Source organism: Acinonyx jubatus, chromosome A1 (assembly GCF_027475565.1).
Source record: "Acinonyx jubatus isolate Ajub_Pintada_27869175 chromosome A1, VMU_Ajub_asm_v1.0, whole genome shotgun sequence".
Classification (NCBI taxonomy): Eukaryota; Metazoa; Chordata; class Mammalia; order Carnivora; family Felidae; genus Acinonyx; species Acinonyx jubatus.
Window position 1 is genome coordinate 104,034,448 of NC_069380.1, and position 17,731 is coordinate 104,052,178.

The following is a 17,731-nucleotide window of genomic DNA, read 5'->3' on the forward strand; positions in this document are numbered from 1 at the left end:
AACCAGGGTCCACAAATACATCCAGGGAGAGATGTAACAACTGTCTGGGAGAAAATGGCTCTTGCCTTTAGACAAGCAAAGGAAAGAAGGAGCAGTGGTGCAGATGAGCTATGACAGTGAGCAGAATGCCAACTAAGCAGGCACAATTTACCACCTCTGCAATCCTGCATCAGGAAAGAAGCCTTAGTTAGGATGTGGCCAGGTGGGATCTTCTGTCTGCAGTCTATGGGTCCCAGGTAAAGAATACCATCACAAGCTGGGGGTAGTCTGTGCCAAACTACTGCTAGCCTGTAAACCCATCCGTTTCTGTGTATGCACCCCTCTTAGACAAACAGTGTGACCGTCAGCACTGATTCTAGATGCAAACAGGCCATGGCTTGAGCACAAAACCACTGCTTCTGGCCCACTTTGAATGCGTTTTCCAGAAATGATGAATATGTGGTGATTCCTCATGAATACTCATGCCTGGATCTGATTTGTGAAATGTTGTGAGGGGTTACTGTGGCTTTGTAATTGAGTTTTTTTTTTTTTTTTCCTTTGGGAAGTTAACTGTTCTTCCCGCAGCCATTGTGGTTGCCTAGCAACAGGAAACAGTAGAGCAGTAACAGGGATTCTGAAACTAAGGCATGGAGATAGTTGATGTCTGTCCCATGGACAGGGTACCCCAGTGGCCCTGATGAGATGGGAGAATGTTACAGCAAGAAATCTGTGGCCCCAGGGTATGAAACCCCAGGGAGAAGCAGGTGAGTTCTCAGCTCCTTCTGTCCCAAAGAATTCTTGGAAATTTCTAGATAGAGTGGACTTTACTCAGTGCTTCAAAGGAAACCTTTCTTTAAAGCCTGAGGAAAAATATCAAACAGTCTTTTCACCTGTTCCAGGGAAATGACCCCTTTCTTTGAACGGTGCTTTCATAGGGCAGGGTCTGACACACAATGGGTGTTCAATAAATATTTGTTGAATGAATAAAATGTCCCTTACTTGCTCTTCTCAGAATCACATACTCACCCCAACCATTTTATTGGCATTGAAGGGGAAGGCTGAGAACCACTGTAATGAAATGTCACCTTCACTGCTCCCTTGCCAGGAGATATCCACAAAAGAAGCTAGGTCATTCCAATGCTCCTCAAATAAAAACCCAAACCAACACTGGCTACACATATGGAAGTAAAATTTACCTTTATAACTGATCTACAGTTAATCACTGGAAAATCTGCATGTTGGGACATTACTCATTTTCCCTTCAAATATAGAAATACCTTGTCAATTAGCATTTTCTTTTAAGCCTAGCATAGGAGATGACCACGCCTCCTCTGTAGAAAGAGGTGGACTGTGGAGGATGGTGTCCTGTGATATGTACACATGTAACTGTAGTACTGCTTAGGCTTTAAAACATATTTTTATTGCATGAAAGGTGTGGGTCTTGTTTTTATTTGTTTTTAACCTTGGGTCTATGGACCACAGATGCTGTGGGATATTCACAAATCCCCCCAAACTTTATGTGAAATGTTTTTTCTAGGTGCAGAAGTTCTGTGACCTTCAAAAGATGAACAGTCTTTGGGAGGAGGGAGTCTTTTGTCTGCTAAAGAAAATGAAATTTATCAAACACCTATGTTCTTTTAATTTCCCTGAACACAGCACCTAAAGAGATAATATGTCAATGTGCTGACAATAGGAGAGGTGAACATAATGTTACCAACTGAAGAGAAAATGCCCTGTGATTAACAACTTTGAAATGAACAGCCAAGTGTACAACCAGCAGGGAAACCAAGTGAAAAGCAGGACTTTGCTCTCACTGCAAATTATCATTGGTGTTTTTGTTCTCCTGGTATATGGAACTGAGTGTTCTGTGCAAGTAGAGAGCAGGGCTTTGATGTAGGACACAGCTGAGGACATGCTACCTTGGTTAACCCTTAGATGGGTTCAGTCCAGCTTCTTCACTTCTAAGCAGGAGCAAAATGGTCACATGTGCCTGGTCGTCTGCCCTACTTCTCTCTCCCCTCTTCTTCTCAGGCCCTTGGGGGAAATCCTGTCTATAGTTTATAGACATCAAATGGGAATTTGCTCCTCTGCTTGTCTGAGAAAAGAAGGTTAGGCCTTGGATGCAATTAACCCAGGGACTAAAAAAAGGCATTTTCCCCAGGAAATTCTTCCCCATAAGATTCAGCTGCTCAATAGCTGTTTCCAAACCAGTTTTATAAACATCTGTTCATCACACGGACTAAGTGGTAACTGATCACTACTCCAACACAAACAAACAAACAGTGTACGAAGTTTGGACAACAGATAGCTATTTCACTTAAAGGAAGGAAATACTTAACTTCTTATCAATTACTAAGAAAAAAAATTACTGTAAAGCCGAAATGTCATATTAATACTCCCTGCTGATAGAAATTTAAAGAGTTTTCTCAGTTTTTCCATGAACCCTAAAGTAAAACAAAACCAGTGCAATAAAAACAAGCTTCATAAATACATTTGTTAATTCTAATTTGTTTTCTCTCAAGGCTAATAGGCCTTCTAAAGCTTTTTTCTCCTGAATTATGTTATAAACATGACTTGTGCTGTGTATGCCGAGTAGCTATGGTTACTCTGAGGCCATGACTCATGACCTTTAAATATTATTGTCAGGCAGCCAAAGCTCCTTCACTTTTAAATCAGTAGTTTTGCTTCAGGCATTATTAAAAGAAGGTGGTTTCAGTTGAACATTTGTTGTACATCTGAAGATGCACTTAAGGGTACTGTACCCACAATGTTTTGTTTGTTTGTTTGTTTTGTTTTTGTTTTTATTTTTTTGGCTTCATTCAGTGACCAACTATTAATTTCTTGCTTGGTATATCATTGGGTGAATGAAAAATAAACAAGGATATTCCTTGTCCTCTAAGAGATGTCACTGAGATGTACAAAAACATTGGTAGACAAATAATTATTTACATGATTAAATGGCATCAGGGTTTGAAGAGACAGATATCCAAATACTGTTTGTGGACACAGGGGCAAGAAACAGTTTTGATTGGTAGGATCAAAGAAGCATCAGGAAGAGCCAGAATTTGAGTCATGGAATGAAGAATAGGTAAGATTTTCACAAACAGAGAAGAGAGTAAGAGCATTCTTGTCTGAGGAAACAACCAACGAAAAGGATAAACATATATTCTGGAAGTATTGAGGAGTACAGTTTGATGAAAGTGGCATTTTTGCAAGATCCACTGATAGATGATAAAATTAGATGGTAAGAGGGGGCAGTTTATTAAGGTCCTTCAAAACCATTTGTTGGTTTGCCCGGCAATATGATGGCAAAACTTTGTTTTCCATTTCGTGATAAAGAGATACTGTCAAGTACAAAGCACCAAAATACTGGTTTTTGCTGATTTGATATGATGTGAGAAGAGCAATTACATCTCTCAAAACCCCAGTGTGTCCTTCCACTGAGTGGGAATCTAATTAACTTTGCTCAATTGTCACTGATTACTTTGCGAACATTTTAAATGGTTTTATATGGTTTTGAAAAGTGAGAGACGTGCACAATAACATGGAAAAAAATAACACATTCGCGAGGGAGATAGTAGGACAGAAAATAATAAAAGTACCCTAGGATTTTAGAGTAAGGCTTATTGGTTGACAGCAGAAGAACAAGACTTATTAAGACTAGATGCTTACTAAATCATCCATGGATTCGTTCATTCATAAATAAATATGTATGGACCATTCTAGTCTTCTTCAAGATGCTAGAGAAAGGGTAACAAACTAGAAAAAAATTCTCTATCTTCAAGAACTTTGTACTTTCAAGTGGGAGGAGGCACAATAAATATAATAAACAAACAAGTTCCACAGGATGCTAGAAGGTGGTAAGTACAGCAAAGAAAAATTAAACAAGGTGATGAGGATGGAGAGAAGGTGGAGAGGTCAATTTTAAAGGAGGCACATATGGGAGGCCTCGGCGAGAAAGAATATTTGCACAAAGACAAGAAGGGAGTGGAAAAGAGCCAAGCAGGCAAGTATGGAGTATGTGTTCCTGGCAGAAGGACTTGAAATGGGAGCCTAGATGAGAAGGTTGAGGAACAGCAAGGAAGCCAGCATGACTGACTGAGGAGAGTATCAGATAAATTCAGAGAGGCAAAGGTGGACTTGTATGGGAAGGGGAAGGAGGGAGTAGGAAGTCCTACAGTACATGGGAAGGGTGGTTTGGTGAGACCTGTAGGGCCTCATACGCCATTGTACAGGTTTTGGCTTTTATTCTGAGTGAAATGAGATCCCGTACTTTGAGCAGAGGAGTGAAATGATGTTCGTTATTGTAGGTGTACTGAAAATAGAATGTAGACAGTACCATCTTGGAGGTTCATGCAATAATCCAGGCAAGAGCTGATAGTAGCTTGAGGCTTGAACTAGGGTGTTAAGAGAAGATGGTAAGAGTTGGTCGGATACTGGATATAGTTTGATTGTAGAGCCAAGAGTGTGCTGTTAAAATTGCTTATGGGATCTGACACAGAAAGAGAGTCAAGGTGTCAGCCTGAGCAAGTGGAAGGATATTGTCATCATCAACTAAGATGGGGAAGAGTGTGAGCAGAAGATTGGGGGTAAGAATTAGGAGGTAGGTTAGAAAATGTTGAAACTTGAGATATCTATCAGGCATCCAGGGGAGATGTCAAGAAGGCAATTGCACGAATGAATCTGGAATTCGAGGGAGAAGTGTGGAAATGTGTCCTTGGCAGTGATCGGCATATTGATGAACTTAAAGCCATGAGGATGGGTGACATCGACAATGGAGCAGATATGGGTAGAGGAGAGAGGAAGCCTGGGAACATGCCAAAAGTGAGAGCTCAGAGAGAGACAAAGAACCATTGAAGCAAACTGAGAAGGAGCAGCAAGTGGGACAGGAAGAAAACCTGGGACCTTAGGAAGCCAAGTGAAAAGAGCATGTCAAGGAGGAAGTGATGAATCATGTCAAAAGCTGTCATGTAATGTGAAATGTGACAAATGATCATAGCAGTAACAGCGATGTGGAGATCGCTGATGAACTAAGTGCAATTTATATGGGTGGTACTTAGGAGAATGTGAATGGAGCTGCAAGGAGGGAAGGAATTAGAGACAATGAGGCTATAGCTTCGTTATAAAGGGGGTCAGAGTAATCAAGCAGAAAGAAAAGGGTTAAGAGACCTAAAGATGCAATAAATAACAGCATGTTTGTAAACTTCTGGAAATGATCCCAGAAAGAGAGATTGATTGAGGAACAGTGTAGGAGACAAAGAATTCCCCAAGTCTGCTGTTTCTACAGGACGGTACGCTTTCTTCCACTTTTTCTTTTTCCTTTTTTAGTTGAAAGAAGAGATTTTGCAGGTTTTCAGAACAGACTGTACTGTTCAGACTGCTTATTCTCAAGAGAACCTTTAAAGGCTATTTTATCTTCTTTGAGTGAAGTTTACATTCCATAGTTTTGATTTCCTTTAGAAATGTTCAGAAATTGACATTTGGAGGAAATACTTTAGAACAATTATCTTCAATGTCACAGTGTAGGGATCTATTTGATGTGGGGTGTGTATGTGTGTGTACAACTGTGTGCACTTCTGAAATAAAATTTTGGAATTCTAAACTCTTATTTTATTTCAGCACCACATCTGCAAGTTCAGAGTCAAATACACAACAAAGACACAGGACACTGGTAAGAAATGAAGTTTGCAGAAATTCTTTCTTGTTTCTTTGTTTTAAGCATTACAGTTAACAAAACTTTAACTTCCCTAATGAATGTTGAGATTTTCCTGACATAGTTTTGTTTTCACATTTCATTAGTAAAGATCTTAAAAACAAAACATGGAGTGTTCTTTATCTTGTAGAATGAGGCAAAGTGGGTAGAGTGCCAGCTAAGTGATATTACTGGGCAGTAGGGAAGTTAGGCGAGCAATGGTGTGGCCCCCCAATATCATGAACATCGTGGTTACCTCAAAGTATTCGCTTATACAGGAGGAAATTCTGGTATTCAAAAAAGGTACAGATTGGGTAAATCACATTATTTGGTTTATTTAGGCTAAGGGTTAAATCACAGTCTTTTCCAGATATTTCTAATTCACACCCTTACAAATCAGCAAATGACAGACCTAGCTCTGACCCTTGAGGTCCTGTCTCTTCCATGAGCTCTGTTACACCCTGGGAGAGTCAGGTCCTTTTTACCTGAGCCTCAGTTAGTACCTGCCCAAGCCTCGGGTAGCCAAATTACAGGCTGTTGAGAAATGTTGCGGTTGGGTGATGGGGACATGGGAGTTCATTACACTAGTCCTCCACTTTTATGTTAATTTGAGGATTTCCCCGAAAGAAAAAAATAAGCTATCTGTGTACTCCTGATTCAGTTTTAGTAAGGGGATCCCCTAGACTCTACCATAGATGTTTCTAGAACAATCCTGAAACCCAGACAAGAACCCAGTCGTAATGACCAAATCATTTAAAGTCTCAGGATCTTATTTTTCATCCATGAAATGAGGATGATGAACTTTAATAGTCTACCTCAAATAAGACGTTTGGGATATGAAAGTGGTGGGTGAAGTCACACAAGTAAATGGAAATAGAGTTAGTTGGTAATGACAGCATTCAAATGGGCTCCCCTATGGGCTAGGGACCTCACTCTTTGGTTTCTCTATTTCTTTTCGGATTCACCAGTTCTACTCTACCACTCCCATCCCATCTCAGCATCCCTAGCTAAGAACAAATGATCTAGTGAACTGTATATCCAGAATCTCACTCCTGCAGTTATTTTTGTTCCAAAACATTAACATCTCTTTTTTTTAACTTTATTTTTTATTTTTTAAAATTTACATCCCAATTAGTTAGCATATAGCGAAACAACGATTTCAGGAGTAGATTCCTTAGTGCCCCTTACCCATTTAGCCCATCCCATCCCCCCTCCCACAACCCCTCCAGCAACCCTCAGTTTGTTCCCCATATTTATGAGTCTCTTCTGTTTTGTCCCTCCGTTTTTATATTATTTTTAACATCTCTTTTCTAAGTCACGTTCATTTAACCTGACTCCCAACAGACTGAACTTGTCTCTCAAATCCATAATTATTTTCAGCAGGAGGGGTTTTGTTAAAGAAATAGAAGTCAAGGGAGACCAATCTAGAGTGGTAGAATATGAACTTTATTAGAAATCTTCTTTCTGAGTGTAGTTGTTATTTAATCTTATATTGTGTGTTTTCAGCTAGCAAAAAAAAAGAGCCTAATAATGAAGGTTTTTAAATGTATATATTGGAACTATTTATAATTCTGTTGCCCATAGAGAAAGTATCCCTCACTGGCACCGTATAAAAACATTTTTTTCTCTGCTTGGAACCCTTGGGTTAGCAGTTAAATTGCAGTTTTGGAGAGACTTCAGCTCACCAATCTCTGTTTACTGCCTTTCCCTCTAACAAGGCTAATCAATTAGCACCCTAGAGGTAACCCTCTAGTTGGCTGCATATGACACTGAAAAGGACAAGGTGCCAATTATCACATTTAGGATTTCTGTTCAGGGCTCCCAATTAGCTTCCTGGAGTTCAGAATCTTACTTCTTTCAATTTACATTTAATACAGTTGGGATCCCCAGGGTTGGAAGTAGTTGGTTCTGCTGTGTTCTGCTGTGTTTTTACATTTCTAAAAGAATACATTCAGCTGAAGGAGGTTAGAATTAGGGACCTCAAGGCCATAAGATATCCGCAGTTAGGGCTGTCTCCTCATCAGACAATCCCTTTCGAATCTCGGAACTCTTGGACGGTCACTCAGCAGAACTGATTCTGCTATGTATCATGAGGAACCAAACTGCAAGTAGATCTCAGATGCCTCTTTAAAATTTATTTTGATGTTTATTTTCGAGAGAGAAAGACAGACAGACAGAGCACGAGTGGGGGAGGGGCAGAGAGAGAGGGAGACAGAATCAGAAGCAGGCTGAACCAGGCTCTGAGCTGTCAGCACAGAGCCAGATGCGGGGCTTGAACTCACAAACTGTGAGATCATGGCCTGAGCTGAAGCTGGACGCTTAACCGACTGAGCTAGCCGGGTACCCCATCAGAAGCCTCTTTTAAAACAGCTGCAGTTTGCTGTAACAGAAGAGAAGGAAATTGAAGGATGAAACCTGCTTAATTCTGTGAAGATATCTTGACCACCCAAACGCAATGAAACCTGTGCTACCTATCTGAAAATGGTGGTTCCCTATTCGCCTTTACTATACTGTTCTCTGCGCCTTTAATTTTTGAACTCTTCTGGTAAACTGCATCCTTAGAGTATCAACTGGCCTTTGTTTATTCATCTCTGTGTCCCCAGGATAGAGTCTCTGCTGCCAAAATAGCACTCAGTCATTACTGTCTGAGTCCATTGGACTGAACAAATGGACTGAGCCCCAGGCATGGTATTAGGTGATGGACAGATGCTATCCCTCCGATTCCTACAGCACCAGATGGCCATGGTTTTCAGAATCATCACTATCATATTGATACCTTTCTTCTTCTTATTAACACTGGAGAAATTAAGAAATTGAGATTTGGGGAGGTTGAGAAAGTTTTCAGATGTTGAATGACCAATGAATCTGTGTTCACCAGATAGCGGGAACATTATGGGATAATGCAGTGTTACTTTCTTTAGATCCACATCTCAGGTGCGAGGCTGTCCCTGTTTATCTGCACCTTATTCTTTTGGGCCCGTTGGAGGATTAGAATGTTATTTAAACTGTTGCCTTGCTGCATTTTAAGATCTTCTGGCAGAGAACAGCTAGTGCATATAAATAACCTCATTTGAAACTGTTTAGGAAACAGAAATTAAATTGAAAGGAGGCTTGACCTGAGCCAGATACCTGGCTCCGAATTTCTCCCTCTGAACTATTCCTGACCCACTGTGACACACAGAAGTGAATTATGTAAAACATATGATGTCAGTGGTTATGTGGAGGGGCACATCCACAAGTGATGGTGTGGGTATGAATTCATTAATGCTAGAATATGTATGAAGTATTTCACTCATTGTGCAAAACTAAGCTTATTAGAAAACCTCAGAAACCATTTGGCTTTCAAGTCGTAATTTAGCGATGACTTCATTAAAGAATCATTATTCTAGGTGCCGAAACTATGAAAGCACTTTTTTATTTGTAATTGGTGAGGTCAAATTCATAGCACACTACAAAGAACGTCAGCTTTCCAAAACTAACTTAAAGGAGCTGAAATATTTTGCATCTGATAAATGGGGAAAGGCAAGCAATGCCTTAAATTGTGCCAAACTGTATAAATTCTGTTTTTCTTTTAGTACTTGGTATGATATAGTATTATGTTCGCAGGAAGCATGTATTTGGTCTCATTATGATATTTCTAAATTTTTATATTCTAAAATGGCTTTCAGAAAATCCTTCCCATTGCGGAGAAAACTTTCAAATTATTTGTTAATATATCACGTGTGTTTGCAATGAACATTTCAAGTTATTTAAAGGAAATCTTCCTATTTATTCTGAGGATAAGATCAATATAGAACTGCATCTCTATGCATATTTAAATATAAACATTTGTGGATGTTCTAGAAAATGGAGTATTTAGGTATTTATTTTTCCCACATTAATAGGTGAGAAATGATGTGTCAAAATTTTTGTTTTGGATTTCTTTCTTTGCTCTTCTTTCTCTTCCTCTCTTTTTTCCTTCTCTCTTCCTTTGCTTGCTTCCTTTTCTTTCTTTCTTTCTTCTTTCTTTCTTTCTTTCTCTCTCTCTCTCTCTCTCTCTCTCGTCTTTTACTGAAGCGAACTTGACAAATTTGAAATGTACAAGTTGAATTTGACATACACATACAAACCAGTCAAGAGAATGAAACTACCCATCACCCCCAGGAGTTTCTCAGGCTCCTCTCTAATCCCTCCCACCCACTTCTCCACACCTGCCTATATACCATTCTCAAGGAAGCACTGATATGCCTTATGCCACTGTCTATAATTTTGCATTTCCTTGAGCTTTATATAAATGGAATATGTGATATATTAATGCAGTTCTATATTGGTCTCATGATAAGAATAAATAGGAAGATTTCCTTTAAATCACTTGAAATGTTGATTTAAAGCATGAGTGATATATTAACATATCATACAGTATGTACCCCCTTTTACTGCCTTGTTTTACTTAGCAAAATTATTTTGAGATTCATCCATGTTGTAGTCTGTATCAATAATTCATTTTTATTGAATAGGGCCCCACTGTATTGAACCCATCAGTTTGTCTATCCCTCTACCTGTTGACTGACATTTAGGTTATTTCCAGTGTTTGACTCTTACAAATAAAGCTGCTTTAAACATTCACGAACAAGTCTTTGTGTGGACCTATGCTTTCTTTTCTCTTGGGTGAATACCTAAGAGTGAAGTGATTGGATCATATGATAATTTAACTTTCTTAAAAACTGTCAAACAGTTTTTCCAAAGTGATAGTATCATTTTACATTTCCACCAGCAGTGTGTGAGAGTTTTAGTTGACCCACATTCTCTCCAACCTTGGTAGGGTCAGTCTTTTAAGTCTTAGCCTTTCTAATGTAGTAGTAGTATCTCAGTGTGGTTTTAATTTGCATTTCCTTAATAGCTACTGGTGTCGAGTACCTTTTCATGTACTTATTTGCCATCTTTATGTCTTGTTTGGTGAAGGTTCTACTGAAATCTTTAGTTTGTGTTTAAGTTGTTTTGTTTCTTATTATTGGATTAGAGCTCTTGATGTATTCTAGAGATAAGAAATTTTTCAGATATATGTTTTGAAACTATTTTCTCCAGCCTGTGGTTACTCTTAATCTTACGTGTCTTTAGAAGGGCAGGAGTTATTAATTTTTATGAAGTCTAATTTATCACTTGGTATTCTCATGGCTCATGCGTTCGCTATCTAAAAATTCTTTGCCCGAGGTCACAAATATTTTCTCCTGTTTTCTTCCTACAGTCTGAAAGTTTTAGGTTTTACATTTAGATCTAGGCTTTATTTTGAGTTCATCATGCTTGATGATGACTCAAAGCTTGAGTCTCTCTCAAGGAATCTCCCTCAGCTAAAGGAGCTCCAAGGCTCTAAGGCCATCCATCTTCATGGGATCAACCATTATCCAATGAATGGTTGTGGCAGGGACTCAGGACCAGGTCCCCTTCTTTAGACAGAGGACAATTCTGAAAGGCCAGACCCCATCCACAGCCCCCATAGAATTTCTGAGGCTGCTGTTGCATTCTGCATCTCTTTTCCTTTAGAGGTGTTGCTCCCAAGAGCCACCTCCAGTAAGCTGCTCCCCAGGGGCCCTAACCTAACAAGTCAAAATAGGCCTAGGGAACGAATAAGGTTTTGCAAATGGAAACTCATACGAAATGCAAAACAGCTGCTGTGCTGTCACTAAGGGCACGGCAAAAGATGTGAAGAGAAACTGTCACTGTGACTCTGATACCCCTTCAGAGAAGTCTTTCTTCATGTAAAAGATTTAATGAATGTATGTTTGCAGACTTTAAGGAAGCAAAAGTTTGCATTTAATAAAGTACGATGCTGTCTATTTAGTCCATCTACAAAATTGGCTTTTTCCCACAAAAGAACACAAATAGTAAAGAAATTGAATGTTTACTTCTAGCAATATCTGCTAGTTATCTAGGTGGTATCTAACATGACTCTGGAAGAGTGATGCTATCTCCCAGATGCTGGGATGTGAGATGTTAGTTGGAGTGTTTAGCCATTGTTCAACCTCTCGTATAGCTTCTTTCATGTTGACATCTTGCAATAAATGAGGGGCCGATCCGTAACATGCTCTCCTGCTCCCATCCCCACTCTGTCCCTGGGCAATCAACTCTAGTTCATCTAACCCAAATCTATAGCCTAAATTCTATCACAGAAGCAACTTCAACAGAGATTTTGGGTCTAGCAGTGCATAGAATGATGGTAATCATAATAGACCTATAACTGGTGAAAAAGGTATTTTTTCCTTTGGTTATTATCAAGAAAGATCAAAACTTCATTTTATTTGATGATCATTAAAATTTACGCATGTTATCAGTTGCAGTGGGCAAATGGCTTATTATTTTGTTTAGCTGAAGAATTTACTTCTTCACAACACTCTATTTGTCATAGTTATTAAGAGACCCTCTGGATGGAAGCTTCCCTCGGAATGCATTTCTTCGGTCTGGGCGGGCAGCAATGGAAGGAGGGGTAAATTGGAGTTTAGATGCACTACTTCCACTCCTATGCCATTAAGTCAAAGAAGACACAAGGCTTAAAACAGCTTCAAAAGCTGAGGAAGTAAAATCACATCATGAGCCTAGAAGAAGTTTCAAAAATGTTTTTTGATGGACAAAAATTACAGCACTATAAAACCAGATGTGAAAGAAAAAACAATATGGGAGCCTGGGTGGCTCAGTGAGTTAGCATCTGACTTCGGCATCTGACGAAGCATCTGACTTTGGCTCAGGTCATGATCTAGCAGTTCGTGGGTTCGAGCCCCACCTCGGGCCCTGTGCTGACAGCTCAGAGCCTGGAGCCTGCTTCAGATTCTGTGTCTCCCTCTCTCTGCCCCTCCCCAACTCGCACTCTGTCTCTGTCTGTCTCTCAAAAATGAATAAACATTAAAAAATAAAAAAATAAAGAAAAAGAATTAAACCTAAGGAAAATAAAAAGAAATGCTAGAGATAGATGCAAAAGAAAACATTAGTTCTAGAATTTCTTATTTTAATAATAAGCTCTATTTAACTTGAGAACAGAGGCCACAAAAAAGATGTTAGCAGTTCAAAATGAGGTTGGCCAAAGAACTAGGAAGTGTTCTTTAGAAAATGATCCTTCACAAGCAATGGGGCAGGATAACCTATTTCATTTTAATTTCTATGATAGAGTAAATGTATAAGAAACAAAAGGTCCTGTTTTCACATGCAAATGTGCTCCTTTGGTTTTTATAAATGTCAGCAGGCAAAGAAATTCAGAAAACATGTGGCACTGAAACAGATTGTTTACAGATAGGATGTTTTTCAGAATTTCCCCAAGAGGCATCAGTGGCGCAAAGGGCCTCTATAAACTAAAGCGTTTGAATGTCTGCAAATTTGTTTCATCAAATGCCCATGACATTTTTTTTTCCCCTCCACTTGGCTCCTTTAAATGGCAAAAACTTTCAAACAACAGGCATTATTTGGGGAAAGCACGCCAATTTGTGCTGTGTAGTGCTGACACATTTTATTTTCTGTGAGGGTGGAAATGTTGAGAAGTTTGTATGTGTGGCAAGAAGGACGTTGTGAAATACCAAAGGGGGACAGAAGTTAAATGTATATATATTTAAATAGATACAAATTAAGTACATATACTTAATTTGCTTCCAGGTTTACTCTGAATTAATATTCTGAATAAACTCAAGTTTCACGTAAAATTTGCTCAACTTCCAAAACCGGAATGTTTAGATCAAAGGAAGACAGGCAAGGGGAAGTGTATTTTGGGACCATCTAATCAATGAGTCTGACTTTGAGAACACACTTCAGTTGCTGCAGGCTGAAGAAAAATACTTCTCACAACTTCAGATTTTCCCCAAGAGAGAATATCCTCCCAAAGGGCTAGGACAGCTACTCAATCTAGCCTTTCCCAAAGAAGTAAGTCTCCTTGAGACAGGGAGAGGGATCCGGGAGGAAGAAGCACAAAGGATTCAGGATCTCGGGGATTAAGCTTGGCCTCTGGCTGCCCTCAGTCTCATCAGGCAGATTAGATAACATTGGTTTAATGTGTTTTGATAACTGACATTTGCGGCTGGGAATAATAGCCCCAGGGCGTCATGTCAATAGCAGAGCTGTTTGTGTTAGATCAAGTATCAGAGTCAATTGGTTCTTTGAAAATATGTCTAATAATGTGAACCAATGTGATGTGTTATCTGTACTTAATGAGGCTTGGAGAAATCAAATATTTCTCCAAGTTTTGATTAGAGTTCGTTTCTTCAAAAAGTTGACTCTCTCCTTGGACAAATTTATGCATAATATGCAAAAATGAGAAGCTAATTTAGACTCTGAAAATTCTTTACCTTGTAAGAAAACTTACCACTTACCACTATTTCAATCCATTTATGAAGCATTTATAAATATTCAGAGTAAGTAGTAGAAAATATTTGTCACATCTATTACAACAGCCTTAAAATATTAAGTTCACATATAAATCAATGAGGAAAAAATTAGCCTTTAAAAAGAAATTGGACAAAGGACACATATCAAAATTTACAAAAGTCTTAAGACATACAGATATCTAATAAGCTGTCCAAACTTACAAATGTCAAATAATATGTCCAAATAATAGAAGGCAAACAAAGTAAAAATTTTAAAACTTAGATATCACATTTTATCTCTAAGTGTGACAGATACAAAGAGTATTTAGGAGGAAGGGGTCCAAGATGGAGGCATAGGAATATCCTGAATTCAGGCCCTCCCAAAGACACCCAATCTATAGCTCTATATGGATCATTTCCCTCTGAAAAGATGTGAAAACTAGATGAACTGCTTTCTATAACAAAGCATCAAAGGACCACATGATGTGGGTAGGAGAGGCAGAAACAATCTCGTAAGCCCCGCACCCCTAGCCACAAACACAATAGGGAAGAATCTCACCAGACAGGAACATCTCCTAGAAGAGCAAGGTATTGGTGCCCCACATTGAGCACCCCAGCCCCTGGGATCTGCACTGGAAAGATGAGCTCCCAGTATATGTGGCGTGGAAAACCAACAGTTCAGATGTCCAGGAGTCCCAAAGCGCCATGGGAAACTGAGGTTCTGCTTTTGGAGAGCTCACATGTGGTCTCACTCACCCCAAGACCCAATGAAAGTATAGCTTGAAAAGTACCTAGCCTCTATCTGAGACAGATTCACTTGCTGACCTAGGGGCACTGGCTGGAGGGGTAGGGGATGGCTGGGATGTCCCTCAGCGATGGAGGCACTGGGGACACCATTGTTGCACTTACCACATGGCCCGCTAGTGCAGGTTTATTTTCCTATGCCCAGTGGTATAGGCAAGGGTGAGCAGTTGGGACATTTGCTGAGGCCAGAAAGCACAGTTGGTTGCAGGCCCCCTGACCTCTAGCTGGAGTAGGTAAGCACAAACAGTTGTACCGTTCTCTTACTCCCAGCCTAAAGCTAGCACACTCTCATAGACAAGGCACTCTCTTGCTGTATTGCTGAAGCCCATAAATGCATGCAGTTAAGACATTTTCCCATTGCCCTTCTGAAGCCCTGTCTACTACACTTTTGAGCAGCCATGCTAAAGCCAGAAAGTATGTGCAGTTCAGACAGGGGACACCTCTTGATCACCTGGGGCACATGAAGACTGATGCTCCAGAGCTCCAAGGGACTGTAACAATCAGAAAGACAGTGCTGGTCAGACACCATCCTCAGGGCACTGTACAAACAGCAGGTTGAAAGACAGCCCCAGTCGTCCCTGAAAAATGCCTATTTTCTTACTCTGGAGCTTCAGCCTGAAGAATAGGCTTCGAGTTTCTCATCTAGAGCTAAGGAGGTATATCCAGGCAATTTAAGCAAGGGGACACCATCCTTGGGTATCCCCTTGGCCTCACTACAGCTTGATAAGACTTCTCAGAAAGGGACTTAAATGCTTGTCTGGAGGCCTGAGTTTTGCAACTCTTGTCCAGGGGACACCTTTAGACCTCCTGGTCTGGAAGCCAGCAGAGTTTACAATTGCAGTCCCACAGGACTGTATATACTCGCATACTTTAAAACCTGCTGCTGAAGGGTCTGACTTCCAATCAACCCGAAACTAGGTGCTAAATAAGATTCCTCCCCTTGGATCACTGACAGGTCTTCATACACACCTAACATTGGGGGTGTGTCAAGAATAAATCAGGCAGTTAAGACAATCAAAAGGTTCAAGAGACAACCAAGAGCTCGACAAGGTTGAAGGAGAAGGATCATCACCTTCACAGGGTCACCCCTTCAAGGCTGAGACATGTAGCTGTTTTGCGTCATACATAGAAATAAACACAAAGAGTAGGAGTGATTGGGTGGCTCAGTTAGTTAAGCATCAGAATCTTGGTTTCAGCTCAGGATCATGATCTCATGGGGTTCGAGCCTGATGTTGGGCTCCATGCTGACAGTGCAGAGCCTGCTTGGGATTCTCTCTATTCTTCTATCTCTGCCCCTCCCCTGCTCACACTATCTCTCAAAATAAATAAATAAATAAACATTAAAAAAAGAAACAAAAGGGTCAAACAAAATGAAGAAACAGGGAAATATGTTCCAAACAAAAGAAAAAGACCTTAATGAGAAGTAATCCACCTGATAGGGAATCCAAAGTAATGGTCATAAAGATGCTCAATGAACTCAGGAAAAGAATGGATGAATGCAGTGAGAGCTTCAACAAAGAAATAGAAAACATAGAGTACCAAATAGAAGTCACAGACCTGAAGAACACAATAATTGAATGGGAAAATACACTAGAGGAATTTGATAGCAGACTGGATAAAGGAGAAGAATGGATTAGTAAGCTATAAGAGAGGGTAGTGGACCTCACCTAAACAAAGCACCAAAAAGACAAAAGAATTTTAAAAAATTAAAATAATTTAAGGTACCTTCACAACAACATAAAGAATAGCATTCCATTATAGAGGTCCCAGAAGGAGAAGAGAGAAAGGGACAGAAAACTTATTTGAAGAAATAAATGATAGATGAAAACTTCCTTAAGCTAAGGAAGGAAACAGACATCCAGGTCCAGGAATTCCAGAGAGTTTCAGATGAAATGAACCCAAAGAGAGCCACACCAAAACACATTAAAATAAAAATGTCAACAGTTAAAGATGAAGACAGAATCTGAAAAAGTGTCAAGAGAAAAGGAAAACCCTATAAGGCTATCAGCAATTTTCTCAGCAGAAACTTTGCAAGCCAGAAGGAAATGGCTTGTGACATCAAAGTGATGGGCAAACAAACAAACAAACAAACAAAAAAACTCCTCACCAAAAATATTCTACCCAGCAAAGCTATTATTCATATATGAAGAAGAAATAGTTTTTTCCAACAGGCAAAAGGCAAAGGAGTTCATCATTATTAAACTGGCCTTGCAAGAAGTATTCAAGGGTCTACCGTAAGCTAAAAAGAAAAGGCATTAATTAAAAACAAGAAAACATACAACAGTGAAAAATCTCACTAGAAAAGGTAATATAGTGTCAAGGTAGTAGACTAACCACTTATAAAGCTGCTAAGAAGATTAAAACAAAAGTAGTAAAATTAATGAAAATTATAATTAGTTAAGCATTACATAAAAGAAAAAGCTGTGAAAAGTGACATCAAAAACATAAAATGTGGAGGAAGCAATAATACAAAGTTTTGGGATGTGCTTAAAATTAAATTGCTACTAATTTAAAATACACTGTTAGATACATAGGATGACATATGCGACACTCACAGTAACCAAAAAGCAAAAACTTATTTGTGAATCCACAAAAGAAAATGAAAACAGAATCTAAAATAACACTAAAAATGTTATCAAACCAGAAGGGAAGAGAGAGAGAAAGAAGAAAGGAACACAGAGGAACTACAAAAACATCCAGAAAACAACTGACAAAATGGCAGTAAGTACATATCTATCAATAATTACTTTAAATGTAAATGGACTAAATTCTCTAATCAAAAGACATAGAGGGGTTAAATGGGCAAATAAAAAGACACATCTGTGTACTGCCTACAAGAGATTCACTTTAGACACAGAGAAACTGAAAATGAAAGGATGAAAAAATATATGTTGTGTTAATAAAAAAAGAAGGAAATCTGGTGTAGCTATACTCATAT

The 17,731-nt window shown here is 39.3% G+C and overlaps 1 protein-coding gene across 1 annotated transcript in view; it reads left to right on the forward strand.

Moving 5' to 3' along the window:
• Positions 1-585: 585 nt before the first annotated feature.
• CCDC192 (coiled-coil domain containing 192) overlaps positions 586-17,731 on the forward strand; it is a 209,152-nt gene continuing 192,006 nt past the window's right edge. Inside the window, exons 1-2 of the mRNA XM_027076781.2 lie at positions 586-743; positions 5,599-5,650. Of these exons, the coding sequence (XP_026932582.1) occupies positions 640-743; positions 5,599-5,650 (156 nt within the window). The 5' untranslated portion in view covers positions 586-639. The remainder of the gene's footprint in view (positions 744-5,598; positions 5,651-17,731) is intronic.